This window comes from Eubalaena glacialis, chromosome 9, assembly GCF_028564815.1.
Source record: "Eubalaena glacialis isolate mEubGla1 chromosome 9, mEubGla1.1.hap2.+ XY, whole genome shotgun sequence".
Classification (NCBI taxonomy): Eukaryota; Metazoa; Chordata; class Mammalia; order Artiodactyla; family Balaenidae; genus Eubalaena; species Eubalaena glacialis.
Genome location: NC_083724.1, coordinates 2,129,710 through 2,157,645, shown reverse-complemented (window position 1 = coordinate 2,157,645; position 27,936 = coordinate 2,129,710). Strand labels below are relative to the sequence as shown.

The 27,936-nt window shown below is 59.7% G+C and overlaps 1 protein-coding gene across 4 annotated transcripts; it reads right to left on the bottom strand.

Moving 5' to 3' along the window:
- Positions 1–854: 854 nt before the first annotated feature.
- SNAPC4 (small nuclear RNA activating complex polypeptide 4) lies at positions 855–26,581 on the bottom strand. Of its 4 annotated transcripts, none has more exons than XM_061199612.1 (23): positions 26,497–26,581; positions 25,262–25,404; positions 24,289–24,335; positions 22,806–22,973; positions 22,553–22,678; positions 21,955–22,033; positions 21,426–21,507; positions 20,366–20,470; positions 20,206–20,278; positions 19,803–19,967; positions 16,622–16,769; positions 16,400–16,506; positions 16,192–16,286; positions 14,054–14,148; positions 9,906–9,985; positions 9,101–9,571; positions 7,601–7,856; positions 7,062–7,132; positions 6,422–6,526; positions 5,658–5,685; positions 3,090–4,711; positions 1,822–1,943; positions 855–940 (listed from the first exon to the last, which is right to left on the bottom strand). In XM_061199612.1, the coding sequence occupies exons 2-22, from the start codon at positions 25,389–25,391 to the stop codon at positions 1,827–1,829; spliced, it is 4,170 nt and encodes a 1,389-aa protein (XP_061055595.1). In that variant the 5' UTR covers positions 25,392–25,404; positions 26,497–26,581; the 3' UTR covers positions 855–940; positions 1,822–1,826. The 4 variants fall into 4 exon arrangements, with proteins under 4 accessions (XP_061055595.1, XP_061055598.1, XP_061055596.1 ...); XM_061199615.1 differs by having other exon boundaries at positions 4,479–4,711; XM_061199613.1 differs by having other exon boundaries at positions 7,601–7,853.
- Positions 26,582–27,936: the final 1,355 nt, after the last annotated feature.

The window sequence follows — 27,936 nt, the reverse complement described above, 5'->3', positions numbered from 1 at the left end:
CCGAGCGGCGAGTCAGCCTGTGGCTGTGTGACGTGACGTGTGGTGTCTGGGTGCGGGCAAAGGGGAGACAGGTGACCCCAAGTGACTGCTGTCTTGCGGGGAGGGGCAGGACACGCGCTGGGCACACTTGTCCCATTTCTCTGTGTTGGAAAATTTCCCTAATAAGGTGAAAGCAAAGGGGAGTAGCGTGCAAGAACAAAGCTCCAGGAAAAGCCGGTGTCTCGGAGGGTGTAACCAAACCCCCAAACCCGAGCTCCTTCAGACAAGAGGCACAGAGAGGCTGCGGGGATTCGGTCTCCTGCCAAAGAACCGCCTGCCCAGAATAAAAAGAGCACTGGCCCGGGGCTGCCGTGGGGACTGTGGGTAGACAGGCTGCCACTGGTCTGGGGACCCGCCTGGGTCGGCCTGTGTGGTCTGGATGGCAGAGGAAGTGGGCCCGCCCCATCCCTGTGGTGGCACCAAGAGGGCCACCAGCACCTGGGTGGGCGCTGGGCTGCCTCCTGTTTGGAGCAGCCCCCCAGCCTGAAGGCCAGAGCCACAAGCGGTTCTCGTGAGATGGGTAACCCTCTGTTTCTCCCCCTCCACAGGCCCCCAGAGGCCAAGTGTGCAGGGGCTCTGTGGACCCCAGGGCCCAGCTGGCGGACTCCCCACACATCCAGGAGTGGCCCAATCCCTCTGCACACCACCCAGTACCTCAGGACGAGACCACCAAGAGCGCGTGGCTTGCTTTTAATTAAGAAACAGGACATTTCTTTATTCCTCCCGATATTTTGGTTTGCACTCGGGGACCAGCCGAGCCCGTCACGACGCGGTCACTGCTGGGAGAGCCCTTCTGCCGCGGGCTGGGTGCCAGCCTCCCGGGGTGGGCAGGCTCGCCTGGGTCCAGCACGAGCCCCACCTCCTGTCGGCAGCAGCAGTGGCTGTCCGGCCCTGTGAAGTCCTGGAACACAAGATCACCCTGATGGCAGGGGGCCCTGACCCCAGCCAGACCCCACGGATGGGAACGCAGAGGGACAGCACTCTGCCTCGTGGGGCAGGGCGGGGTGGAGTGAGGCCTTGCTGCCCATCTGCGGTCCACGGAGCGGGCCGTGCAGAGGACTGGCCCTGGAGCCTGAGTGGGCTCTAAGCAGGCCCACCCCAGGCATCCCATCTGTGGCCCCCCACCCACCCAGAGCTCTTGCTCCCGCTCTAGCCATCCAGCCCAGGACCCAGAACCGCCCACAGTGCAGCCCGCACTGTGCTAGAGGACCCAGCTCCTGCCTCTGCGACATCCTCCCCGGCCCAGGTCTCAGCGTGTGAAAACCGACCATGCTGGGCCTACTTGGTGCCTGCTATCTGGGCACTGGGGACCCTATGCTTGCCCTACGGGCTCACGTTCCAGGGGAGACGACAGACAAATACACGGATGGACCACGTCGGGTGTCAGGGAGGGGCAAGTGCCACGAGGACAGACGGGCACTGGGACAGCGATGCCACCTTAGAACGGCCCGGGAGGGCGTCTCTGAGGAGCTGACCACCGAGCAGAGACCCGGACAGGGGCGGACAAGCCTTGCAGACAGACGGGGAGAAGAGGGCCAAGCAGAGAGGACAGAAGTGCCAAGGCCCCCAGGCACACGTGGGCCGGCAGGAGGGAAGCAGCAGAGGCTGGGGTGTGGAGCCCAGTGGGAGAGGGGAGAGTGAGGGAGGGGAGGGCCTCCAAGACCCTGCCCGCAGTGGCCTGTATGTACCACACCCCACCCTGCGTGCTACCAACAAGCTGAGATGAGCTCCTGAGGCCCCACGTGCCCAGAGCCAAGCTGAGGGCGGGCCCGGGTCCCTCACCCTGCTCACTCCAGCCTCCTCCGCTTCCGGGCATGCCGGGCGTGCCGTGTCTGGAGCACGTCAAGGTCATCAGGACCGTCCGGGCAGGAGGGGGCAGAGGCCTGTCCGGGGTGTGGCGTTCCCTGAAACAAAGTCCAGGCAGAGGAGAACAAGAGTGACCCTCCAGCCAGGATGGGCAGGGGACGGGGTGGCAGCGAGGAACAGGTAGCTCCTCGGACTCGTCCCCGCGGAGATGGAACAGGAGGTGCTGCCTTCCTGGGGTCACACACGGGCTCTGGCTTTCCGCTGACCCCTCTCTCACTCGGGGGCTCCAACCCCCTCTGAGCAGCCCCCCAAGAGCCAGCCACCTATGCCATGGTTCCCCCAAACTGGGCTGGCCGGGCAGGGATGGAGGGCCCTGGGAGGCTGCACACGCTATGGGGGACGGCGAGCCTCCTGCCCTCACTCCCTAGGGCCCAGCAGTGTTTCGCCTTTGCTTCAGTCCAGAAGCCCCCCAGACTCCTAAGGCCGTGCTCCCGGGAAGGAGGTGGGCCGGGCCGGGCCGGCCCGGGCCGTGGGCAGGAGGAACCGGCACGGCTCCAGCGACAACCCCGCCGCCCCGGCCCCGGCAACACGTGAAGGCGGCCCCAGGCTCTACCAGGCCGGCAGTAAGGCCACCCCGCGTGAAGGCGAGGGACTGCTTCTGGGGATTCTCTGGGGGGGGGTCACCACCTGCTCGCCGGACAACACCTGCCAGGGACCTTGGGGCCCTCCCTGTCCTGAGGCGACCCGGCTCTCCTGCTCAGCCCAGGCAACAGGGACTAGGGGCTCCCTGGATGCACGGGTCAGGGGACACCTTCACACGTGTGCATATCAGGTTTCTTGTCAGGAAACAGCTAAGGTGGTTTTGCTTCCACAGCTTAGAGAACTCTGGACGTGGACGTGCTGGAGCTGGCAACTGGACGGACCCCACAAAGCGCAGGCGCACAGACAGCCCCCCCAGGGGTGTGTGTGTGCGCGCGCGGGGGGCGCGGAGACTGAGGCCGCTGCTCCTGTGGACGAGGCCTGGGTGGCGGGACCCCCGTGCTGGTAGTGAGGTTCCTGCCGCCGAGTCCGCACGTGATGGGGCGCACGGAGAGGCCTCTTCCTCCTCAGAAACCAGCTGCCGGCCCCCCTGCCACGACCTCCCCCTGCTCCTACCCCCGGTACTCCACAGGGGGTGAGGGCGCCCCGGGGGATGCGGACGGCGTGGGGAAGGGGGCGAGGGCTCCACACCTGCAACCGCCTACCTGAGCGGGCACGGCGGCCACCTGGGGACCGCCGGCCGAGCCCCCTGGCTGCCCGTCCACGAGCTCCAGCTCCCCCAGGTAGCTGTCGTCACTGTCACTCCCAGGGTTGGACCTCATGGCCACCGACAGGGTGGTGGGGACGCCGCGGGGGGAGAGGGTGGCCAGGAGCGCGGGGAGGGCGAAGGCCGCCAGGAAGCGCACCCTCAGCAGCAGGTAGGCGGGGCTGCCCCGCAGCCGCTCACGCACCCGCCGCAGCGAGGCCTGCAGGGCCCCGGCTGCCCCGCTGGGCACCAGGGAGCTGGCTCTGTGCTCCAAGGCCTTCTTGCGGAGCAGGAGGCCAGACAGTGCCCGCAGGCTGCACAGCGTGGGGGGCTGGTAGGACAGCCTGCTGCCCAGGGGGGGCACATGTACCCCTTGCTGCCCCCTCAGCCACTCCCGCACAGCTGCCTCGCTCTCCTGGGAGAGGAGGCCCAAGTCCAGGGCACTCTTCCCAGGCCCGGACCAGGGCGGGGGCGGCCTCTCCAGGCCCAAAGGCCTCCTGGGCTCCCTTGGCCCTGAGGGCCCTGCTTCAGAGTCGTCAGCCAGGGGCGTAGCCTGGGAGGATGTCCTGGGTACAGATGTCCCCCCCGCCACTTGGGCCTCTCCAGGGGAGAGTCCCCCAGGGTCATGGGCCATGTCCACCTCCGCAAGGCTCTGGGATGTGGGGTGCGTCGGAAGAGTCAAGAGCTCTGTCCTGGAGGCAGGATCTGATTCTGTGTCCGTGTTGGTTGGGGGCTGCCAAGGGTGGCCCTGCCCAGGGAGCCTGGGGCCCTGGCCTGCCTGAGTCGCAGTCGGGGAGGGCAGCAGAGTCACCGATAGCCCGTGGGGGTCAGGAGTCCCTGTTGGCCTCGGAAGGCCCACCATCGCCTGCACAGGCACAGAGAGCAGCCCCTGGGCTGTGAGCACCCAGGTGACAGGCAGAGGGGTGCTGGCTGCCGTGTGCGTGCCCAGAGCTGGCGTCAGGCTGAGGGGCTGGATAGGCAGCTGAACGGGACTGGGGGCTGCAGGGAGAAAGGGTGGCGCCTCAGGCACGCCCGGCTTCCGGGACGTGGCGGGGGCCTGAGACTGTCCGAGACTGCTTGGCTGGCAGCTCACAGGGACCTGGCCGGGGCCCAGACCTGGGGCCCTGGAGGCGGCAGGGGCAGCCGGGGCCTTCAAGGCTCCTGTGGAGGCCGGAGCGAGGGCAAAGGCTTGCAGCGTCAGGGGTCTCTCCTCCATGGCTGAGGCCCAAGAGCCTAACGCACTTGAACCGGCCGCTACAGGGCCCCCAGGCCCAGAGAGCACGGCACTGGAGACTGGGGAGCCTTGGGGGGCCAGCGGCTGGAAGACCACAGGCGAGGAGACCAGCACCTGGGGCGGGAGGACCGCAGGGCCCTGGGCAGCCTTCCTGGCTCGGGCCTCCCGCAGCCGCTTCTCCCGAAGCAGCTCAGACACGGTTTTGGGCTTGGGCCGGGGTCCGCACAGAGCCTGCGGGGGTGCCCGCGGCGTGGACTCCGCGTGGCAGGCCTGCGGCCCTCCACTCCCCGTGTAGCAGGTGCTCTTCTTCGCAGCTCCTCGGGCCGGCACGCTCTGGAGGAGGCAGCCTGCAGGGAGGACAGAACACTGGCTGATGAGCTCCCGAGATAGGATGCGTCCCAGGGGAAGGGCCCTCACAGTGGGCAGCTGCTGGGCCTGGCATCTGGGCCGAGAGGGGCACGTCAGCCTGGCCGGACGTCCTCAGACCTCCCCTCGCATGGCACCCGGAGCCCCCATGCTCCTGCCCCAACCAGGGCAGGCCCGGGAGGAAGGCCAGCCCACGACGGCCCTGCGCATCAGCCCTACATCTCAAACACCTTCCAAACAAGGACTGCTGGCTACGCAGCCTTCCTCCCTGCGCGTCACCTCTCAGGACCCCAGACCCTCGCCCGATTCTGCTGGTGTGGGCAGACTGGTGGCCACAGGCAGGACAGGCCTGTACCAGACGCTGCCCCACCAGCCACACCAGTCAGGTCTCCTCCCTGAGGTGGCATTCAAACGGACCCACCGCAGGACGTCCCTGGTGGCGCAGAGGTTAAGAATCCGCCTGCCAATGCAGGAGGCACGGGTTCGAGTCCTGGTCCGGGAGGATCCCACATGCCGCGGAGCAGCTAAGCCCGTGCGCCACTACTACCGAGCCTGCGCTCTGGAGCCCACGAGCCACAACTACTGAGCCCGTACGCCACAACTACTGAAGCCCGCGCGCCTAGAGCCCGTGCTCCGCAACGAGAGAAGCCACCGCAATGAGAAGCCCGCGCACCGCAACGAAGAGTAGCCCCCGCTCGTCGCAAGTAGAGAAAGCCTACGCACAGCAACGAAGACCCAACGCAGCCAAAAATAAATAATAAATTAATTAACTGAAAAAAACCCCAAAAAACAAAAAAAACCCCAAAAAACAAAAAAACAAAAACGGACCCACCGCGAGGCACCGAAATCCAAAACCTGCAACAGGTCAGGCCCTTTCCCCACTAAACACAAACCACCCAGATAAAGGGAGAGGCAGATGGGCAGTACCTGGGGTGTTCTGGGCACTCGAGGGTACCTGGAAAAGAAACCAGAGTAGCGTCAGCGCCTCAGGGAAGAAGTCCCCAAGGGCCCAGACCCACTTCTCCACCCCCACCAAGACCACCACTAGCCTGTCGCCCTGCCCCCAACGCGACTCCACCCAAAGGCACCCTTGGGAGAGCTCATCTCAGCGGGGTCAGGGCTGTGTGGGCTTTGCAGGGAGAGGCAGGGCGCCTGGCTGTCCAGGCAGGAGGGCACGGGGCTCCATGGCTTGGATGGGCCACCCCAGGACCGTATTTGGTCCTCCGACCAGCAACACTATTTTGTCATTTCCTCCCGAGGTGACTGGGCTCAGGGACACAGCCCCTAGCTGAAAGACTCAAAGATTTGGCCACCGGCACCAGGCTGCCACCCCAGCGGGGCCAGTGCCCAGGGCAGCAGGCGCCCAATGGCCCCCACGCTCCACCCAGGGGAGGTATGGCAAGGCGGGAGGAACACACGCTGTGGAGCCAGGTGGGCCTGAGTGCCAGCGCAGGCCCTGCACCCCTTGAACTCGCCTCAAAGCCCCTCAGGGCCCCAGAACCTCCGCGGGAGACGGGCAGACGCCTCCCAGGAGCGTCTCGGGCTGGCCCCGGCCTGCGCGGACCCAGAAACGCCTCTCTCCCCGGCTGGACAGGCGCCATCTGCCCCGTGCTGGCTGTGCCGCTGGGACGGGAGGGAAGGGTGGCGGGAACCAGGGAAGCCCGTGCCTGGCACTCACCCTCACTCCTCACCTGCAGGGGCGGCGAGTCCCGGGCACCAGCCTGGAGCAGGGTGGGCGGCCGGGCCTTCCTCTCCCGGACGACCTCCATGCAGCCAGCTGTGTCGATCTGGAACAACTGAGGGACGTGGACACACGACACCACGTGACAGGAGGCCTTCCTGCCCATCCGGAGGCCCCCCACCCCCCTGCAGGGCCAAGGCCATGAGAGTGTCTGTGGAGGGACTCAGGCCAGCGCTGACCACAGCTGCTCTCGTGGAGCAGACCCAACGCCCCAGAGGCCCGGGCTGGGCCCGCACAGCCCCTTGAGGCTGTGGCCACGTGGCTCAGGCCCTAGCCAGGACTCGGGTCCTCCGGGCCGCCTCAGTGCTGCCGCCTTCCTGCCCTGACCCAGCCCCTCGGGACGGCCAGGCCCCTCTTCCACTCAGCGCCCAGCCCCTCCCACACAGGGCTTAGCTGACGGCGGCAGGGACACCGCCCCATGGCTGCCCCTTCCACGCTGAGTTGAACGCTGAGAATCGTAGGCCACGGAAGAGCCGTTTTTAACGATCCACAACTTTAAAAAGCCGGACTTTAAGTGAATCCACCACAAACTTCAAAACTCCACCAGAAACGCACAAGAGAAAAAAAGGTGTGCATCGGTGGCTTCTCACCTGAATGAAGAGGGTGAACACCGGGGTGCTGGCCAGGTGGGCGCCCTGCAGCCGCCTCCTGATGCCGTCAGCTGAAGGGGACAAGGGCACGTGTGCAAAGGAGCCCAGAGCCTGAGCACCAGGCAGGGGCCCCAGAGAACCCACACCCAGCTGCCGCCACGTTCAACCAGAAAGAACGGCGAGGACCTTGCTGGCAGGCTGGCACACGCTCCTGAGCCCCCGAGTCCCGCCCCCCCCCAGACAGTATGACCCGCACGCGGGCACCGACGCACTCAGAATCCCGAGAAGATGCTCCCGCTTAGGCCTGAGTGTCTGGTCACTTCCTGCACCGGCCACCAGGTGCTAAGCAGAACGGGAGAGGCAAAACCAAGCCCCCCCCAGGTCGACACTGGGCGGACGGTCCCCTCCCCTGTCCACCCTCCCCGGCAGGGCAGCTGTGACCGCCACGTGCCTGCAGGTCCCCTCCAGCCCCCCTTCCCCGACCGACTCTACTCCTGGGCCCCGCGGGAGGCGCCTGAAGGGAAGGGCCCGGGCAGTACCTCGACTGTACGTCACGGCGGGCCTCCGGGGAGCGGGTGGCAGGGCGGGTGGCAGGGCGGCCTCGCCCACCCACGGGCTCACGGCCGTCAGAAGCTGCTGTTCAAGGAGCCTCCTCTGCAGGGCGTGCCCCTGGCGCCGCTGCCTGGTCCTGTGCCACAGCGGCCGCACGCAGGGCCTGGCCCCGCCCCTGCCACCGCCGCCGCCAGGGGTGGGCCCTGGGGCCGCGCTGCGCAGGTGCGGCTGCCTCAGCTCCTTCTGTGGGGAGAGAAAGGCCCCTGGGGCTCCTGGCCAGGCTCAGCTGCAGGGCGGCCATGCGCCCACCCTCACCATCCTCCACTCCTGCTGGGTGCCAGAGTGGGGCGGGGATGGGAGACGAGACGGGTGGTGGGCATCGGGGTGCTCTTGGCCGCCTGGGGCGCCGCATCTGGCACCAAGTGGCCACGTTGGTCTGAGCGCCTGCAGCGCTGTCTCCAGGGACCCCGAGTGGACGTCCCCACCCTGACAGACCACGGGAGGCTGCTGCTTTTGGGCGCACGCACGGCTCCCTGCCCAGACCCCAAAGTGCCCCGCACCTGCGCCCTGGGCCACTGGGAAACACTCTTTGGAGCGTGGTGACCTCAGAGGAGGGCACAGGGTCCCTAAGGCTGGGCTCAAAGAAGCTGTCCAGCTCGGCCACACCCAGGACTAACAGAGTCCCCGTTCCTCCGGGCAGCTCCCTGAGCTGATGACACGACGTGCCTGAGACAAACCCTGGGGCTTAAGGCCCTGCAGTCACGGACTCAAGGAGAGACGATCCCACGTGGCACGGGGGCCGTGGCGTCCACTGTCCCTGGTGTCAGAGAGTGGACTTCCAACCTCGCCCAGCACAAAACAGCCGCCCCAACGTGGACGCCACCCAAACGTGGCCAGAGCCGTGTCTGGGCCCAGGGCCTCGACACGTCCACGGACGTGCCCCCGTGTGACCGGCTGAGTCAGACCTGAGCAGGCGGGCAGTGGGACCCTCCACAGGGGCCTCCCTGGACTCAGGTGACCGAAGGAATAGCTCGTCCCCGCTGCGCCCACCTCCCGCCCCACAGCTCGGGGCGGCACCCACCCTGTCCCCGCAGCTCTGAAACGGAGCCGTGAAAGCAAGCAAGCTGGGGGATTCCCGGGCAGTCCAGTGGTTAGGACTCGGCGCTTTCACTGCCGGGGCCCGGGTTCAATCCTTGGGTTGGGGAACTAAGATCCCACAGCTGTGCGGTGTGGCCAAAAAAAAAAAAAAAAAAAAAAAAAGCAAGCAACAAGGTGGGGGAAATGGAGGGGCCGGCCTCAGGAAGCACGCTTCTGCCTGGGCAGTGCTCCGGAACGAGTGGACGGGTCAGGAGTGCACGCTGCAACGTGCAGGGAGGAGACGCCTGCTCCCACACCCAGGGCGCGGCCGCGCGAGCCTAGGCCACCCCCAGCCCTGAGCGCAGCCTCGCTGACCCCAAGCAGGAGAGCTCCCACCCGCCCATGCCTACCTGGCGCGCCGGCCCCATGGAGCTCGAGGGGCGAGCGTCCGCCGAGCACGGGCATCTGACGCCTCTCAGGCTGGTGCTCTGGGTCCCGGAGGGGGCCCGCGCCTGGCCCGCCGGCTCTGCTGGGGCTGAGGCCGTGGCGCAAGCTTCCCAGCGGCCACCCTGGGCCGCGTCGGAGCCCTCGGGAGGGCGGGGGCAGGCATCACAGGGTCCTGGCCAGCTCCCGGCGCCCCCTCCCCACAGCTCCCTGGCGCTCTGCCGGGCGGGAACCCACAGGTCCACGTCAGGCACCGCATGCTGTGCTGGCAGCAGCGCCTGGCCACCTGCCAGGGCCCCCGGGGCCGCCTCTGGCTCCGAGTCCTCGCTGGCCTCGCTGGTGCTGATGTCCCCGCTGGTGGTGCCGCTGTCCCCGCTGCTGGAGCTCCACCGCACCCTGCGGGGGGGCCGCCGCCCCCGCCTGCGCCGCTGCCGCTTCTGTAGGGGGAGGGCTACTTGGAGGTCCCAGCCGCCCAGGGCTCAGCGACAGGGGACAGCGGGCGGGCGGGCCAGGCCTCCGGGGAGAGGCCTCGAGTAGGTGCGCCTCCAGGGGGCCGAGGGGGCTGGGCGTGCTGGGTGGAAGCCCCCTCCCGCTGCTCTGAGGAGGGGGGCCGAGCTCCCCTCTGCCCTCGGCCGCCTGGAAGAAGAGACGCCACGGCCGGAAACCAGACGCCCCCATTCTCGCCCGCCAGCCGCTCTCCCCTCATCCTGCCTGGGGTGACGCTAGCCCCCGGGGGCTGGGGCCTTCGGCTGACTTTTAGTAAAGCCTCACCCTGACCATGAGTTTCCACTTGCTTAGGCACTGGGAGCCCGTCCGATGGGGCAGTTCAGAGGCTATTTTTGCCCAGTGACCTACAAGAGCAAAACAACATGGAAGTTACTTCTTACAAACAGGTTTTGACAACACAAGTTTAGCAGCTTGGAGAAGAGGGCTCCTCTCCACCACACGCCGGCGGCCCCTCTAGCAGACTCGCACCGTGTCCCGTCAGACCCCTCATGCTGCTCCCACACCCGAGCAGCTCCATGCGAAGCCAGGCATCTGACTCTCAACGGATAACCAGCCCGAGGGAAGTTCTAGCAAACACACAACCGTGAGAAAAAAGTCACCCACGTTTACGTGAAACGGCCCTCGAATACCTGCTATTCCAGGCTTCTAAACCGGACGTTTCAAATTACCTGGTGTTTTCTGCCAGACAGTGCTGGTGGGGCATTGCTTCTACGGGGCAGCCTGACTGCGTGTGACAGAACCCTCAAACCTGGCAATGCTACGTCTAAGGATTTCCTCTAAGGAAATGTTACAAATACAAGCAAAGATTGAGCCACTGAACCCTCAGCTCGTTCCACCCCTGTAACAAAAAATGAGAAGCAATTTAAATGTCCACTGACAGAAAATTGATAGAATAACCTGTGTACTATTATCCAAGAAAATATATCACGATGATTGAAAATAACACTAGGATACAGAATGTGTAAAGATATAGAAAAATATTAGTAACAGATAACATAACGACACATCATAAAATAAAAAATAGCTGCTCAATTAAAAGTGGAATGACTCAACTTAAATAAGCTGGCTCTTCCTAGGAAAGCCACCCGCACAGGGAAGTACCCGGCAAGAGCACGCCAGTGGACAGCAGCCACCTCTGGAGACAGGAAATGAGTTACGTTCCTTTCCTTCTTTTCATACATCTCTGCTTCTAAATTTCCTATAATGAACATGAATTAGTTTGTAAAATGAAAACACCACCACCACCTGCTGAGATGATGAAAAATGGGGCAGAATGGGAATTCCCTGGTGGTCCAGTGGTTAGGACTCTGTGCTCTCACGCCGAGGTGTGGTCTTTGGTCAGAAAACTAATATCCCACAAGCCGCACGGCGCGGCCAAAATATAAAGAAAAACAGGGCAGAAGAGCTGATGACCAGGGAGGCAGCCTGGGATGAGAGCAAACCACAGGCCTCCAGTGGTATCTGCAAAACTCCACCATGAACTCAAAGCTGTGAGAAGCCCTCGGACAGCAAATGCATCAAGAACTCACCAGAGGTGCCAAGACCACGGAGTAGGAAGACCCTGAGCTGACCTCCCATGGACACACCAGAAGTACAACTACTCACAGAGTTAGCACACATGAGAATGGTCTGAAGGCTACCAAGATATTTTCCACAATTGAAGGCACAAAGAAGAAACCAAAATGAGACGGGTAGGAGGGGTAGAGACGTGGTGCAGTCAGGATGCACACCTCCGGGTCAGCAGCCCACAAACGGGAGGAACATCACCGTCACAGAAGTCTTTCTCCAGGAGTGAAGGGTCTGAGCCCCACACTGGGCTCCCAATCCTGGGGGGTCCTGCACCAGGAAGATGAGCCCCTAGAACATTTGGGTTTGAAAGCCAGCAGGGTATACACTTGGGAGAGCCAGAGGGCTGTGGGACACAGAGACTCCGCTCTTAAAGGGTGCACTCAGAATCTTACGTGAGACAGCGGTTTGCAAGGAGCCTGGGTCAGATACGCTTGCCCATGGTGGAGAGCCTCCCAGAGAGGCAGGAGGTAAATGGAGCTCCCCCTGGGGATGGAGACGCTGGTGGCAGCCATTTTGGGGAGCCAGGTCCACTGCAGTAACACCAGTGCTGGTGGGCGCCATTCTGGAATCCTCCCTCTAGCCTATTAGCTCTGGGGACATGGCCCCACCCGCCAGAAGCCCTGCTCCAAGCACCGCTCCCCCACCCCGGACGTGCAGCCAACCACGCAGGAAGCCTACCCCGCCCTGCAGCAGGCCCACAGCCGTTGTACCATGGCCGGCCCCGCCGACCAGCACCACAGTAGTTGACCCTGACACAACAGAAGGGCCCACAAAGCCCATATAGGGGCACCCCTAGAACACAGAGCTCTGGTGACCAGAGAAGACTGTACTGCTGGGCCCATAGGATGTCTCCTACACAAGGCAACTTCTCCAAGATCGGGAAACCTAACTGACCTAACACACAGAAATAGAGAGAATTAAGCAAAATGAAATTGACAGTAACGTAATAGTAGTAGGGGACTTTTAACATCCCACTCACATCAATGGACAGATCATCCAGAAAAAAAAATCAGTAAGGAAGCACTGGCCTTAAATGACACGTGAGACCAGATGGAATTAATAGATATATACAGAACATGTCACCCCCAAACAGGATACACATTCTTTTCAAGTGCACATGGAACATTCTCCAGGATAGACCACATGCTAGGCCACAAACAAGTCTCAATAAATTTAAGAGTAAAATCATATCGAGCATCTTTGCTGACCACAACAGTATGAGACTAGAAATCAGCTACAAGAGGGACTTCCCTGGTGGTCCAGTGGCTAAGACTCCATGCTCCCAATGCAGGGGGCTGGGGTTCCATCCCTGGTCAGGGAACTAGATCCCACACGCACGTCGCGACTAAGAGTTCGCATGCTGCAACTGAAGATTCCGCATGCCGCAACTAAAAGAGATCCTGCATGTCACAACTAAAAAGATCCTGCGTGCCGCAACTAAGACCCGGCATAGCCAAAGTAAATAAATAAATACTACAAAAAAAAAAAAAAAAAAAAAAAGAAAGAAAGAAATCAACTACAAGAAAAAAACTTCAAAAACACAAACATGTGGAAGCTAAACAATCTGCCACTAAACAACCGATGGGTCACTGAAAGAATCAAAGAGGAAATAAATACCTGGAGACAAATGAAAATAGAAACACAAAGATCCATAATCTATGGGATGCAGCAAAAGCAGTCCTATGAGGGAAGTTTATACCAATACAAGCCTATGTCAGGAAACAAAAATCGCACGTAAAAAATCTAACTTTACACCTAGAGGAACCAGAAAATGGAGAACAAAGCTCAAAGTTAGTAGAAGGAAGAAAACAATAAAGATTAGAGTGGAAATAAATGAAACAGAAATTTAAAAAGTAACAGAAAACAATCAATGAAAGTTAAGTGCTGGTTCTTTGAAAAGATAAACAAAATTGATAAATCTTTAGCCAGACTCATCAAGAAAAAGAGGGGGCCCAAATCCATAAAGTCAGAAATGGAAAGGAGAAGTTACAACCAACACCACAGAAATATAAAGGATCATGTAAGATTATTACAAAAAATTATACATCAAAAAACTAGACAATCTAGAAGAAATGGATAAACGCCTAGAAAAGCACACTCACCAAAGACTGAGTCAGGAAAAAACAGACAACATGAATAGACTGATTACCAGTAATAAAATTGAATCAGTAAAAAAAAAAAACAAAAAAACAAAACAAAACTCTCAACAAACAAAAGTCCAGGACCAGATGGCTGGCTCCACAGGTGAATTCTCCAAAACATTTAAAGAAAAGCTAACACCCACATGTTCACAGCAGCACTATTTACAACAGCCAATATACGGAAGCAACCTAAGTGTCTATCGATAGATGAATGGACAGAGAACAATAACGAAAATGTCGTGTCTATACATACAATGGAACACTGCTCAGCCACGAAAGGAAAGAACAGAAATCTTGCTATTGGCAACAACACGGATGGACCTAGAGGGTGTTAGGTCAAGTGGAATGAGTCAGAGGAAGTGTGACTGCACTTGTGCACAGGATCTAACACACAAAACAGACAGACAGACACCAGGCCCGAAGATGCAGAGAACAAATGGGTGGTTGCCAGAGGGGAGGGGTGAGGGGTGAGGCCAAACAGGTGAAGGGGATTAGGAAGTACAAATCTCCAGCTACCAAATAAATAAGCCAGGGGACGCTCTACACGGTAGAAGAAACATAGTCAGTAACGTTATAATAACTTTGTACGGGAACAGATGATTACTAGACTTACTATGATCACTCCCTAACACATGAAAATGTTAAAATCACTATATAGTATGTGTGAAACTAAAAAAACCGAAACAAAAAATAAGAACTTACCGACACCATATTTTTCTATTAATTCAATTAACTTTTCCTCTTCTTTGGAATTCCATCGTCCCTTTTTCAAGCTAAAATGTAACCTTTTGAGATACCTGAAAGCAACGTAAAAACAAAGGGACGTTTTAAAAGCCAAGATGGCCTCCTGCTGCTGCCCTGGCATCTGCAGTGGTTTCTAAGCTATGACACCCAGGGCACAGGCAACAGAAGAAAAATACAGGCAAACTGGACTTCAGCAAGATTAGAAACTTTTGTGCTTCAAAGGTCACCATAAAGAAAGTGAAAAGACAACCCACAGACTGGGAGAGGATATTTGCAAACCACGTATCTGCTAAGAGACTTGTATCTGGAATATATAAAGAACCCTTATAACTCAATTTTAAAAATGGGCAAAGGACAGAAATAGCTGTTTCTTCAGAGAAGATACACAAATGGCCAAACATAGGAAAGCTGCTCAACATCATCAGTCTTCAGGAAACGCAAACCAAAATCACAGTGAGATACCACTTCACTCCCACTAGGATGGCTCGAATCACAGGTAGTAAGTGTCAGTGAGGATGTAGAAGACTGGGACCCTCTTACACGGCTGGTGGGAATGTAAAAGGGCACAGCCACTTTGGAGAATAGTCATTCCGCGAAAGTCAAGCAGAATCACCAGGTGACCTAACGATGCCACTCGTAGGCACAGCTGAGAGAAATGAGTATGTATATCCACACAAACACTTGTACGCAAACGTTGTTTCCAAGGCTCACCCGTGATGTAACACCTATCAGAGCATCACTCACTTCTGAGGCTGAACAACATTCTAGTGTCCATGCAGCACGAGCAGCGCATTTGCTGATGGACACTTGGGTTGTTTCCACCTTTACGTTGCTGTGAACCGTGCTGCTATGAACACGGGCGCACACATTTCTGTCTGAGTCCCTGATTTCAATGCTTTTGGGTACTGGGTGGAATTGCTAGATAATGTGGTAATTCTCCGTCTATCTTTTTGAGGAATCTCCATACTGTTTTCCAAAGTGGCTGCACCATTTTATACGTTTTATGATCCCACCAACAGTGCCCAAGAGTTCTAATTTCTCCACATCCTCTCCAACACTTGTTATTTCCCATAATTTATCAACATTAACCGTCCTCAGGTGTGTGAGGTGGTATCCTGCTGTGGTTTTGGCTTGTATTTCTATAATGACTAATCGTGTTGGCATTTTTTCATGTGCTTAATGGCCATTTGCAAGTCTTCTTTCGAGAAACGTCTATTCAAGTCCTTTGTCCACTTTTTTTAAAAAAATTAATTAATTAATTAATTAATTAATTGGCTGCGTTGGGTCTTCGTTGCTGCACGCGGGCTTTCTCTAGTTGCGGCGAGCGGGGGCTACTCTTCGTTGTGGTATGCATGCTTCTCATTGCTATGGCTTCTCTTTGTTGCGGAGCACAGGCTCTAGGCGTGTGGGCTTCAGCAGTTGTGGCATGTGGGCTCTAGAGCGCAGGCTCAGTAGTTGTGGCGCACAGGCTTAGTCGCTCTGTGGCATGTGGGATCTTCCCAGACCAGGGCTCGAACCTGTGTCCCCTGCATTGGCAGGCAGATTCTTAACCACTGCAACACCAGGGAAGTCCCCTTTGCCCACTCTTGAACTGCTGTTTTTGGTAGAGAACAGTGTTTCTTTGTGGGGTGATCAAAATGTTCTAGAATTGATTGTGATGATGGCTGCACAGCTCAATAAATACACCGAAACCCACAGAACTGTACACTTTAAATGAATGGATTAGATGTGAATTACAGAATAAAGCTGTTAAAAAAAAAAAAAAAAAAAGCAAGCCAAGAAAAGGACGAAGCTGAAGCTGCCTGCCAGAAACCCTGCCACCAGAGATCTGGGAGAGGAATTTAGATCATAGGGCTCAGGGAAACTGCCAACCAGGGGATCTCGAAGGATGTCCAGTTGAGCCCGTACAAAAGTCCGGTTTCAAAAAGAAGCTGTCCTGCCTCCTGAGCAGGTGAGCCCCGGTACGCCTAGCCCCCAAGGCCACACCCTCCTCCTCCGCCAGCACATCACCCTGGGCCAGTCTCCCAGCCCGGCCCGCGGCCCACACGGAAGCAACCCCAGCAAGGCCTTCCCTTGCCCAGCGCTGTCCGACTCACCGATCTCGGCACTGGACATCGCTCCTACCTGGCACCTCCTCCCGGATTTTAAACCAATCCTGCTCCCCGTACTTGGCAACTGCCTGAAGCAACTTCTGCAGAGAGAGGGGCAGACAAACAGTCCCTCTGCTGCCACAGTCACGACCTCCCCAGCCCCAGTTCAGTTTTAAACTCCAGGCTCCAGCTCCCCTGGGTCCTGCAAGCGTACCGCGTCTTCCTCTGGGGCCCAGAGACCCTTCTTCAGGCTGGGGTCCAGGCTCTTGGTCCAGCGGTAGATGAGCTGCATGGAGTCCCTCCCCTCCATGTAGTAGACGACTGGGGACAGAGGGGCTTTGTGGGCGCCACGCCTGCCGGCCGCCCGGGACGACAGGGCCCCCACGCCGCCCCCCAGCTCGCACGGCCGTGACCGGGGCGCGGGCGCGGGACTCACTCCGCCGGTAGGGGATGTGGCTGCCGACGCGCATCTGCTGCACGAGCCGGGCGAGCGCGCGGTCCTCCTCCTGCGTCCACGCGCCGCGCTTCAGGGCCGGGCTGTGCTGCCGGTGCTTCTGCAGGCACTGGAAGGCGCTGCGCCAGGTCTGCCGGGGCCAAAGCACAGCGCAGGGCGGGGGGGGGGGGGGGGTTACCGGCACGCGCCACGCACGGGGGACGCCCGACTGCGAACCAAGGCTGCACTCCTGCCAGGCCCCTGGGGGACAGTGCAGAGTGCCCCCGACAGAAGGCTCGGGCCCACTAAAGAGGGTCCCCAACACCGGCTTATGAAAGCAAGTAGGTCCACACACCGTCAGAGCTCCCCATTTACGTGGCACGAAAACCATACTGTGCACTCAAATTCCCAACGGAGGCCTCAGCTCAGCCAAGTCTATGCGTGAAGGTATCCTGCAAGGCACGTGCCAGCACCGTGCCGCTGACCCTGGAGCCCTGAGTCGGTCTCTCCGAAGCCCCCATCAGGGGCGGCCGAGCGGCGCCCGTGCAGGGGGCTGGGGTGCTGGACGGTCCCTGGTGTGGCGTCTGCGTCCGGGACACCCTCGCAAGGAGAGCTCCAAGGCGACGGCCCCCGGCTTCCACCCGAGTTCCAGCTGAGCACACAGCCCCCAGTGCCCGCCGCGAACACTTTTGCCCCAATCCGCCCCCTCACTCGTCTCCTACGCGGAAGGGGTTTCCCAAGAGCCGATCAAGGTGGTGGGAGCTGTCTTCTTCCCCAGAGCAAGCTCTCTGGTTACAGAGCGCAGGCGGGGCGGCCTCCTGCAGTCCGTTTAGCTGAGGTGTGCGGGTGGTGAGGCCTTTGGAGACGCGACACGAAAAGCACGACCCACTGAAGAAAGAACTCGTAAGCTGGACGTCATTCAACTTAAAAACTTCTGCTCGATGAAAGACGATGTCAAGAGAATTAGAAGACAAGCCACAGACTGGGAGAAAGTGTTTGCAAAAGACACATCTGACAAGGCCTGTTACCCAAAACACACAAAGCCCTCTTAAAACTCAACAATCAGAAAATGAAATACCTGAATGAAAAACGGACCCACAGACACCTCACCAAAGACGGTATACGGATGGCAAGGAAGCACTTGAGGAGAAGCACCACGTAGCAAGTCGCCAGGGAAATGAAAATTAAGATGAGGCCCCACTACGTCCCTATCCGAATGGGCAAGATGTGGACCCCTGACAACACCAGATGCTGGTGAGGGTGTGGAGCCGCAGGAACCCTCATCCGTGGCTGGCGGGGACGCAGATGGTGCAGCCACTTTGGAGGACAGCGTGGCGGCTGCTTACAAAGCTAAACATAAGGATCCAGCAATTGTGCTCCTTGGTATTTACCCAAAGGAGTTGGAAACCTCTGTCCACCCAAAAACCTGCACATGGATGTTTACAGCAGTTTTATTCATAACTGACAAGTCCTGGAAGCACCCAAGATGCCCTTCAGCAGGCGAATAAAAAATAAACTCTGGTCCATCCAGACAATGGAATATTATTCAGCGTGAACAAGAAATGAGCTATCAAGCCATGAAAAGACACAGAGGAACCTTAAATGCACGTCCATAAGTAAAAGAAGCCAATCTGAAAAGGCCACATGTTGCATGATAACAAACACATGACATTCTGGAAAAGGCAAAACCATTGAAACAGTAAACTGAACGGTGGTTGCCAGGGGGTGGGGGAGGAAGGCTGCACAGGTGGAGCACGGAGGACTCGCAGGGCACTGAAACCATTCTGTACTAGACGATAACGGTGGGTACGTGTCATTCTACTTCCGTCGAAACCCACAGAATGTGCGAACCCCAAGGTAAACCATGGGGGATCACGACACGTCAACGTAGATCTGTCCTTGGTAAAAAAACGTGCCACCTGGTGAGTGACTTTCACGATGGGGGGGCTGTGCACGTGCGGAGGCAAAGATGCGCGAGAGACCTCTGTACCGTCCTCTCCATTTTGCTGTGAACCTAAAACAGCTCTAAAAAACGGTCTGGGGATTCCCTGGCGGTCCAGCAGTTAGGGCTCCGCGTTTCCACTGCAGGGGGCATGGGTTCAATCCCTGGTCGGGGAACTAAGATCCCGCAAGCCGCACGGTGCGGCCAAAATACACACAAAAACAGTCTTAAAAAAGAAAAACACTAAGGAACTAAAGACATAAAGGGAATTCTCTGGCAGTCCAGTGGTTAGGACTCAGCACGTAGAATAATTTTTCTAAAGCCTCATTTACCAAGTAAATAAAAGCCACTGTAACAAATTACACAGCAGCTAAATGTATACAGCAAAGCTGTGAGAGACACAAGAACAAAACGACTTTTTAACAGTTATGTCAGGCTTCATCTAAGTTCCATCAATACAACTCTTTCAGAAAGCAAAATTCAATAATATAATAAACTCCATTTAACAGGCTTATACGGAAATCCAGACTCCCAGGGCAGAGAGCACGCTTTTGTTTTTGAAAGGCTTTGGTAAGTTTCGTTTGGTCTGCTGCAACCACGTGCTTGGCCACAAAAGTGAGAAATTTAAAAAATGGAGATTTTTACAGACTGCGTTGTCAGGTCATAAAATTCAAACTAAAGAATAACAAAAGGGATTCCAACAAACCTCGGTATTTAAAAACGAAAAAACACATTCCTTCATAAGCTAAGATCCAAAGAGAGAATAAAAACTGAAATCACAGCCACTCCAAAACCGATACAAAGGAGACATTTCATACCAAGCTGTTCTCAGAAAAGCAGGCCTTATACGCCTTCATCGCTAAAGACAGAAGTGAGAGTGAGAACTTAGTTCTCGCCTTAGGAGATGAGAAAGACAACAAACCCTAAAAGAAACCAGGAAAAGGTTCTTCTCAAACCACCAAAACAAATGTCCCTCAAGCTTACTAGGGAGACACAGGCGGGAACTCGAGGAGGGAAGGGATTTGGGCGGAACTCAAAGGCTGGTCTGGGATGTGGGTGGAAGGCACGCGGCTCTCAGAGAGGCAGCGGGGTCTGAGGGGCCTCCGAGCGCCGCCCGGGGAGGCGTGGAGGGGGGACCCTTCCCCGGGCCACACCCTCCAACAGCTCCAAGGGACGACCCTGGCCGCGGCGCGACGTGCAGCCCGCAGACCCCCGCCGCCGCCCGGGCCCCGCCGCCCTCACCCCCAGCTCCTTGGCGATCCTCTGCCAGTCCAGGTGGCCATGCCTGGCCGCGACGCCCTTCAGCCGCTCGACCTCCTGCGCGCTCCACGCCTGCTTGTTGATGCTCGGGTGCTCGCAGTTCTGCCAGAACCGGCGGATCTCCTGTGCGCCGCGGCTGCCCTCGAACTGCACACACAGAGAGCTGTCTGCGGGGCCGCGGCCCTGACAGGGGCTGCCGGGCTGCGGGACTCCGTCTAGGGTGCCGAGACGTGCCAGCAGGGAGGGCCCCGAAAACCACCCCGCGCTGTGGACACGCACTTGACCGGAGAGGGTCGCGGCAGGTCTGGTGGGCACGCGGGTCTTGGCCTCGCTGCCCGGTGCTGACCCCCACCCCAGCTTCCGGGACAGAGCCGCCCCAGCTCACGTTGACGTTGGAGATCTTCTCCCAGTCGTGGTCGTCCAGCCTGTCGCCCAGCAGGGCCTCCTCGGGGAGCTGACTGGAGGAAGGGGCCAGGGCACGGGGTCACGCCGGGCTGCCCTCGTCTCGCCCCGCACGACACCCTCCCCGGCAGGACCCCACTCACTTGATGTCCTGCACCTCCTTCTCAGTCTCCCTGGCCTGCTTCTCCAGGACCTGCCTCTCCACCTCACTCGTGCTGCTCCTCTGTTTCTGCTGCAAATACTCGAGCCTGAGAGGCAGGAAGAGGCACCAAGGTTACCGACGGTGCTGCTGTGCCCCGCGGGGGCACGTGGGGGTCTCCGGGGCTGGCTCGGCCTTTCCACAGATCCGGGACGCACCCCGCAGAGCTGGTCACCCCGTACCACACCACACAGCACGGTGACGGGGAGCACAGACTCGGCGCGGGGTCCAAAGGCGAACCCTGCTACCGCAGACGAGCCACTCACTCTCTGTAAGCTGCCCTGGCCCTCGCGCCCGCAAAGAAAGCAGCGGCCCTCCCTCTGGGTGTCACGACGGCCACACTGGCGGCCAGCGTGGCGATGCTAATGCGGGTGACAACAGTACCGGCGCCCCACGTCCCAGAGCTTGTGTCCCAGCTCCCAGCCCTGCGCCCCGCACACAGCGAGGCCTTCCAGACATCCTGACCCTCACGCCCAGCACCGAGGCCGGAGCTGCAGTTACCACTACAGGAAATAACCGTTTCCAGAACAGGCTGAGCAGAAAACCCAGCTCTCCTACAGCCTGAGGAGCGACCCGACTGTCACCACAACAGATCCTGACCCACACGTCAAGCCGTGAGGCAGTGGGCAGCCCCTGGGACCCCTGGCCTGATCCCAGGTGCTGTGACGTGGTCACGAGACACCATGCTATCAGCACACATAGGATGCATGTCTTGCAAATGGTCCTCACTTGCAGGGGTGGAAACTGAGGCCCAGGCCAGAGAGAGCACCCAGGTCACATGACTTACATGGCCGCCAGGCCTGCCCCGCCCTCACACTCCACCCTAGACGTCCGGCTGCCTTACATGGGAGAAAGTTCAGGAGCAGTGCCACGCCCGCTGCAGCGGAGGGACCCCCGCAGAGCAAAGGGCACGGCTATCGGGACCTCTGGCCATCATGAGCCGCCAGCCTGGACCGGCCCCGCCCGGGGGCAGGCGGCTTCCCGTCGCCCGCGTTCAGACTTACTTGAGTAACTTGGGCTGGAGCAGACGCTGCAGGCGGTCGCTCACCACGGACTTTCTGAGCAGGACCTTTTCCCAGGTCTTCCCTGAGAAGCAAGAAGGAGAATGCGGTCGTGCCGTCGTCCCCAGGACGCATGTGCTTCGGTCAGACCCCCTCAGCGACCCGTGCCCTGTGCAGGCCCGCGGCGAGTAAGCGAAGGTGCTGGCGGGCGCCCCGGGACTCTCCCCAGCGTGCGCCCCCCAACCCCACCCCCGGGCAGGGCCCCCCAGGGCTGCGTGCTCAGGAGCCGGGCGGGAGCGACCAGAGAGCGAGCCCGGGGTGGGGGGCCGGGCCTGCCCCTCACGACAGTGTCACCGCAAGGACCCCACCCGGCACGGGAAGAGCAGGGCTTCGGGTGACCAGGCCCAGCGGTCAAGGCCCCGAGGAGCCTGGCGGCCCACGCCTGTGGGGAGGCCTGGGGACAGGCAGGGCGGGGTGAAGGCCCCTTGAGCCCGAGCCGGGCAGGTGCTGAGCTTTGGGCCTGGGCTCTCACACTTGGTCACCAGGAGCTCCTCGAAAGCCTTGATGCCCTGGGCGGCCCTCTCCCGCATGTCTTCGTTGGCAGGAGGCCCCTGTCGGAAAGTGTCGTGTTATGATGCGGATGGAACCCGACTGTGCTCCCGCCGGGACTCGGGACCCCGTCCCCCAGCTTCTCGAGCAGCCCGGCCACATGTGAGGCCGGGCCCCGGATGCCTGGCCCTAGAGCGCTGCCTTGAGAACGGCTCTGGACACCACCCGGCGGCACACAGTGGGCTCAGTGACTCCACGAGCGCTAACGAGGGGGGCGGGACTGCCATCAACCACGGGGACACCTCTGCTGCTAGGACTCCACACTCCTGCCCATGCGCCACCTCTCCAGGAAACGCCCCAGGGGCTTCTCTGTGCAGCGAGGTCAGCTGCCACCTTCCAGGGGAGGAGACCTTGACTTTCACCGCTAAACCCGGCAGAGTTTTAATTTAGAGAGGTTGGGGAACGCTCTCCTGAAGAATCCAAGGGAAGTCACAACACCCACCGAAGGCTGTGGGGACGAGAGCCCCTTCCCACAGAGCCTGCCCGCCCTCCCTGACGAGAGCAGAGCCTGCGCCACTCACCACCCCGGTGACCTTGTCCTTGAAGTAGGGCTTCATGAAGTGCCCCATGTACAGACTCGAGGGCAGGTTCCTGCTGTCCTTCACCTTGGGGCCCTTGCACCCCACCAGTTCCCACGTGACTTCCTCCTGTGGCAGACACAAGGGGCCACCTGTGGGCCAGGCAGCAGTGCCTCCCCTTGGAGAGGAGGGGACCCAGAGCCCTGGTCCCGGGAGGCCTGGCTGCAGGGCTTCTCGGGGCCACACCCTGTCCTACCTGCTGCTCCCGGTTCTGGGCCAGCAGTAGGCTGACCTCCGCCAGCTTCTCCTGGATGACCTCCTGGTAGACCATGTTCAGCTGCAGGCAGGTCTCTGGGTCTTCAGGGAGTGCCTTCTCCCTGGGGTCGTCCTCATCATTGCTGGCCTCCCCCCACCTTTCTCCTTCCTGGTGACAAGCGGAAAACTGCAGGTAAGGGAACACTCCCGCACTCTCCGGGCCCCAGTGGAGCTACATTCTGGCCGCTGAGCTGGTGTGAGACCCCCCTGACAGAGGACCACACAGCGTATGGACACATTCCCTAGTTTTAAGACAGTTCAATTTAAGTGTAATTTCTGGGCTTCCCTGGCAGCACAGTGGATAAGAACCTGCCTGTCAATGCAGGGGACACGGGTTCGATCCCTGGTCCGGGAAGATCCCACATGCCACAGAGCAACGAAGCCTGTGCGCCACAACTACTGAGCCTGCGCTCTAGAGCCTGCAGGCCACAACTACTGAGCCCGTGTGCCACAACTACTGAAGCCCGTGCGCCTAGAGCCTGTACTCCGCAACAAGAGAAGCCACCGCAACGAGAAGCCCGTGCACCACAACAAAGAGTAGCCCCCGCTCGCCACAACTAGAGAAAGCCGGCACGCAGCAACGAAGACCCAACGCAGCCAAAAATAAATAAATAAAATAAAAATTAAAAAAAAAAAAGTACTATCTAAGAATACGTTTCAGGTGGCGAAGTGTAATGAAATAATCAGTTTTCACTTTCTACAATAAAAACTTCTGTAAAACTTGGACTTTGTAAGAGGCTCGCTGGCAGCCGCGGTGAGCGGGAACATGGGCCGCTGCAGCGTTGGCAAGACTAAAAACAGAGCTGACCCCAATGTCTATCTCGAGGCGATGAGTCTAAAAACCACGGAACTACAGTAAATCCATATCAGAAGGACCACCCAGCTACTACAAATAGGAAGCAATTCTGTTTCCATTGACTTGATAAAAAAAACAAAAAGCCAATTGCAAAAATTTTCCAAACTAACATAAAATTACAACCTAAGCAAAAAATAGTTAAAAAGCGGCACCACCTTCGTGCTTACTTGCCAGGCGCTGTTCTAGGCCCTGGTACATGTGCACTGACTGGTGCCGTGAGTGCCCCCACGGCACAGACTGGGAAACTGAGGCAGAGAGATGAATACGGGGCAGGACCCAGGCAGCCCGCTCAGCCTCCCGCGTGTCATGTCACGCCCCCTGAGGTCAGTGGAGCCAACAGGAGCTCAGAGAAAGCAAGAGGCGTGAACACCAAGCTGTTAAGAGTGGTATATCTAGGCGCAACCTTACTTCTGATGATACTTCGGGGTGTTTCCTCTTTACTAACAAACACGCGTTACTTTAAAAATGCAGAAAAACCAAGGTGAGTTCAAAACACCCCCCTCCCCGGACCCCCTGGCAGGGTGGTGCGCCTGCCTCAGCGGCACAGCCACCTCAGGCCGGAAGTTACCAAGAGCAGCGGACCAGCCGCGTCCGAGTCCTCGTCGGGCAGCGAATCTGCAGGAACACAAGCACATGGGTCAGTAACGACGACGGAAACGGTGGCTGGTGATGGGACGTCACAGGCGCCGAGGAGACCGACAGGCCAGTGCGGCACACGGCGCATCTCCCAGGCAGACAAGAGAGGGGCGGAGGCCAGGGAGGTCCGGAGGGTGGGACATGTGCTGCGTGGACCTCCCCCTCCCCGCCCGTGCCCAGTGGCCGAGCACCGCCCATCGGCTGTGTGGAGCAGGCATTAAGCCGAGGGCAAGGTCAGCCAGAAAGAGAAGACGCCAGCCCAACACAGAGTGCACCCGGGCGCGCAGGAACGATGACCGCGGGGACAACCAGGGCAGGCTTCACAGGAGACAGCTCTGTCCTGGGGGAAGTGAAGCCACTCAGAGGAGGGGACAGGACAGGCACAGAGGCCCCAATGCAAAGTGAGAAAAGGCCCTGGTGTAGTTGGGAACCGTGAGAGGCTCGGTCTCAGAGCTGCACCTGGGCCTGAGCGGGGTGAGCAGGCCAAGGCCCTGGACGGCTCAGCCACTGCAGGCAGACCTCCAGCCAGAGCTGCGGGGAGGGACACTCAGGGCCCAGGGAAACACGTGGAGCGGACAGAGCAAGAGCCCTGGCAGCAAGGGCCTCGGACAGAGGGCAGCTGCCTGAGCCCAGGGAAGAGATCCATGGGGTCTCAGCGGCGGTGACTGTTCAAGCACGGGGGCGAGCTTGGCCCTGGAACCTTCCGATTGCTGAGGAGGGCAGCACGGCCCCTCCTCCCAGGACAGCCGGCTGCACCACAGGGCAGGGTGCTCGCACACAGCCAGCGGGGCCGGGGGCTGATGAGGGAGGGGTGGTGACACACCGTCCAGCACCACAGCACGCTGCGGCTGACCGGAGCCCGAGCGCAGACACGGCCGCTCTGACCAAAGAGCGTGGACACTGACCTGCGTCGGAATCCGAGTCGAGACTTGACTCCGAGACGTCCACGTTGATACTCGAAGAGCTGGGATCCAGAATCCTTTCCAACTCCCTGATCTCCTTCGATATTCTGACTCTTTCAGCATCTATATCCATGACGTCTGCCCGCCTGCAAAATACGTTATGTTATAAATAAGCCAAAGGGGTGCAGGAATCCCACCGGCCCTCAGACGTGCAGCCCTGCAGGGGATTGACCAAAGCAGGCACCGGGCGAGAGGCCGGGCCCAGGGAGCGCTGGGACCGACCTGACACCCACCTGTGCCCCGTGAACTCCCGCTTTTGCTCTGTCAGCCGCCCTGAGGCTGCGACCAGCACAGGGGGAGAGAGTGATGGACACCAAAACAGTCCAACTGCCACCAAGCCATGAGTGAGCTGGCCACCCAGTGCATTAAAAGGGAGGCGCAGTGGCAAAGTCACTGGAGAACAAGAATGAGGCCCATGGACTCTAGGTGCAGCCGCTTGCCCGCGGCACAGACCTGGACACACAGCGTATTGGGCAAGCGGGCACTGAAATACACACTGACCAGGTGGCAGGGCTCAAAGCCCTGGGAGGAAGCCCCCTGAAGGCAGGGCCTGCTGCAGCCCCAGCATCTAGCACAGCACCTGGCCTTCGGGGCTGTCTGACACTGAACAAACCCTTGCTAGAGAAACAGGGACCCTCTTTTCTTAGAAACGAAGATGTGGAAAATCTAAAAAGGGATCGAAGGTGGGAGAATAAGTGGGCGGCAGGGGAAACGCCAGAAGAAGAAGCACAGACCCAGGAGCCCAAACCACGCAGGAGAAGCCTCCTCCCGCCCGTGCAAGGCCTCTCCCCGCTGCAGGCGATGGGGGCCTCCACTGCGACAAACAGGGCCGCCGCCAACCAGAGCGTCCCCAGCTCGCGCAGCAGCACAAAGCTGAAATGCGAAGTGTTTATAACCCAACTCGGCTTGAAGCCAGCCGGTCTGCAGAACCGACCGCAGCTCCGGGTGGGCGCGGGGCCACTACCTCCTCGGGCAGCGGGAAGGAGGCCTCCAGGACGGCGAAGCGGTCCCGGCCCAGGGACCCCCGCGCGTCGGGGCGCCCCGCACGCTCTGCCCCCGACGGCGCCCACGGGGCCCCGGTGATGATAAGCCCCGCGGCGGACCCCGCCGCCCCCCGCCCCTCCTCACCAGCCACCCCCCCGGCCCTCGCCCCCCGGCCCTCCCCCGTCGCTCCTCACCTGCGCGCAGAGCCAGCGCCCGACCTCCGCACCCCACGCTTCTAGCAGCAGCGCGAAGACTGAGCCGCAGACCGGAAGTCCCGCCTCCAAGGCCTTGGCGGAGGCGCGGGGCACGCCGGGACGGGGCTCTCGGGCGGGCGCGTGCTGCCTCCGCGCGGCCGGCTGCGGGACTCCCCGCGCCCGCCGGCGCCTCGCTGCGGCCCCAAGGGGCCCGGTCACCGGGTCCGGAGCGTCTTCTCCCCCGCGGTGGGACCTCCCGCAGCCACCGAGCCTGTCTGTGATGTTTCTCCGTTAGCTGTGTCCAGGGTTTTGGTTGAGGAACCGAGGGGAAAACCTGCCGAGCGCTCGCGACTGTCCCGGCCGGGCCGTGCGGGGCCAGTGCGCCGAGCCCGTCGGAGACGACCGGCCTCACCCCGGCGACGCGCCCCCGCGGGGAGGGGCCCTGACCTCCAGAGTGAGGGCGTCTTCCTAGGGGCGGTGGCGGAGTCCTGGAAGGCGAGTTGAGGGTGCCGGGAGAGGTAGGAGCAGGCGCCCCTCCCGTGAGCCAGGTGGGGTGGCGGCGGTGGGGGGGGGTTGGTGCTCAGAGCGGGACCTGCAGCGAGGGGCCCACAGGGTTGCCGGTCCTTCCCGTGCCCACTCAGCGCCCCCGTAATAGCCCGGGACCCGAGCCCACGGGGTCCAGATGCACAGGCAGATATGCGTGTTCAACAAAGTCATCGTGAATTGTTGTCTGAAGTGTTTTGTTTTGTTTTTTTTTTTTTACTGTGGAACACTTCAAAGGCACAGAGGACGGTGTAACAGAAGCCTCCGTGTCCACCCCCCTCCTTGCTGCACCCAGACCCCCTGTGCCCACCCCAGCCCTCCAGCCCGGTGATCTGGTCCCTGTAAAATAAATGCTGTGCCCTCTACCCAGGGCTGTGGCCCAGGCACCCTCCCTGGCAGCCCCAGCCCTGTTACGAGCGCACCCAGAAGAGAGGCTCGCTCTAACACTCCCCTACTAGACCACCCTGTCTGAAGTCTGCTCTGAAAACTGATCCCGGAACCCACTTTTCACCAGTGGGCAGGAGCACAAGGTAGTGGGTGGGGGTAAGATGAAGGGCGGGGTCAGCGGGGACTCCTGGGAGGCTCTTACCTGTAGCTGAGATCACAGGGCCTAGCAGTTTGAACGTCTTGGAAGTCCAACCACGGGACCTCAAATGCTCCCATGCTAGACTGCAATCTGTCCCACCCAATACACGCAGCTGTGCCGCGCGTGTCTGCAGCACGCTGTCCCTGCAGCCGAGCCTAGCGGCAGGTGTGGGTCCACCCTAACCCCCTGGGCTTTTTCATTTATCAGCACAAACCACCCATTAGGCCACGGTCAGCAGCGTGATTCTCAAGCATAAAGAACGGGCTGAATTAGGAAAAAAGGGACACTGCATATGAATTTTAGAATTTATT

Excerpts from the sequence above, each read along its gene's own strand:
- SNAPC4 (XM_061199612.1), bottom strand. The coding sequence starts at position 25,391 with ATGGATATAGATGCTGAAAGAGTCAGAATATCGAAGGAGATCAGGGAG. Across the intron at positions 22,034-22,552 it reads AGGACAAGGTCACCGGGGTG|GGGCCTCCTGCCAACGAAGA; the intron begins GTGAGTGGCGCA and ends ACTTTCCGACAG. Across the intron at positions 19,968-20,205 it reads AGAAGATCTCCAACGTCAAC|TTCGAGGGCAGCCGCGGCGC; the intron begins GTGAGCTGGGGC and ends CTGTGTGTGCAG.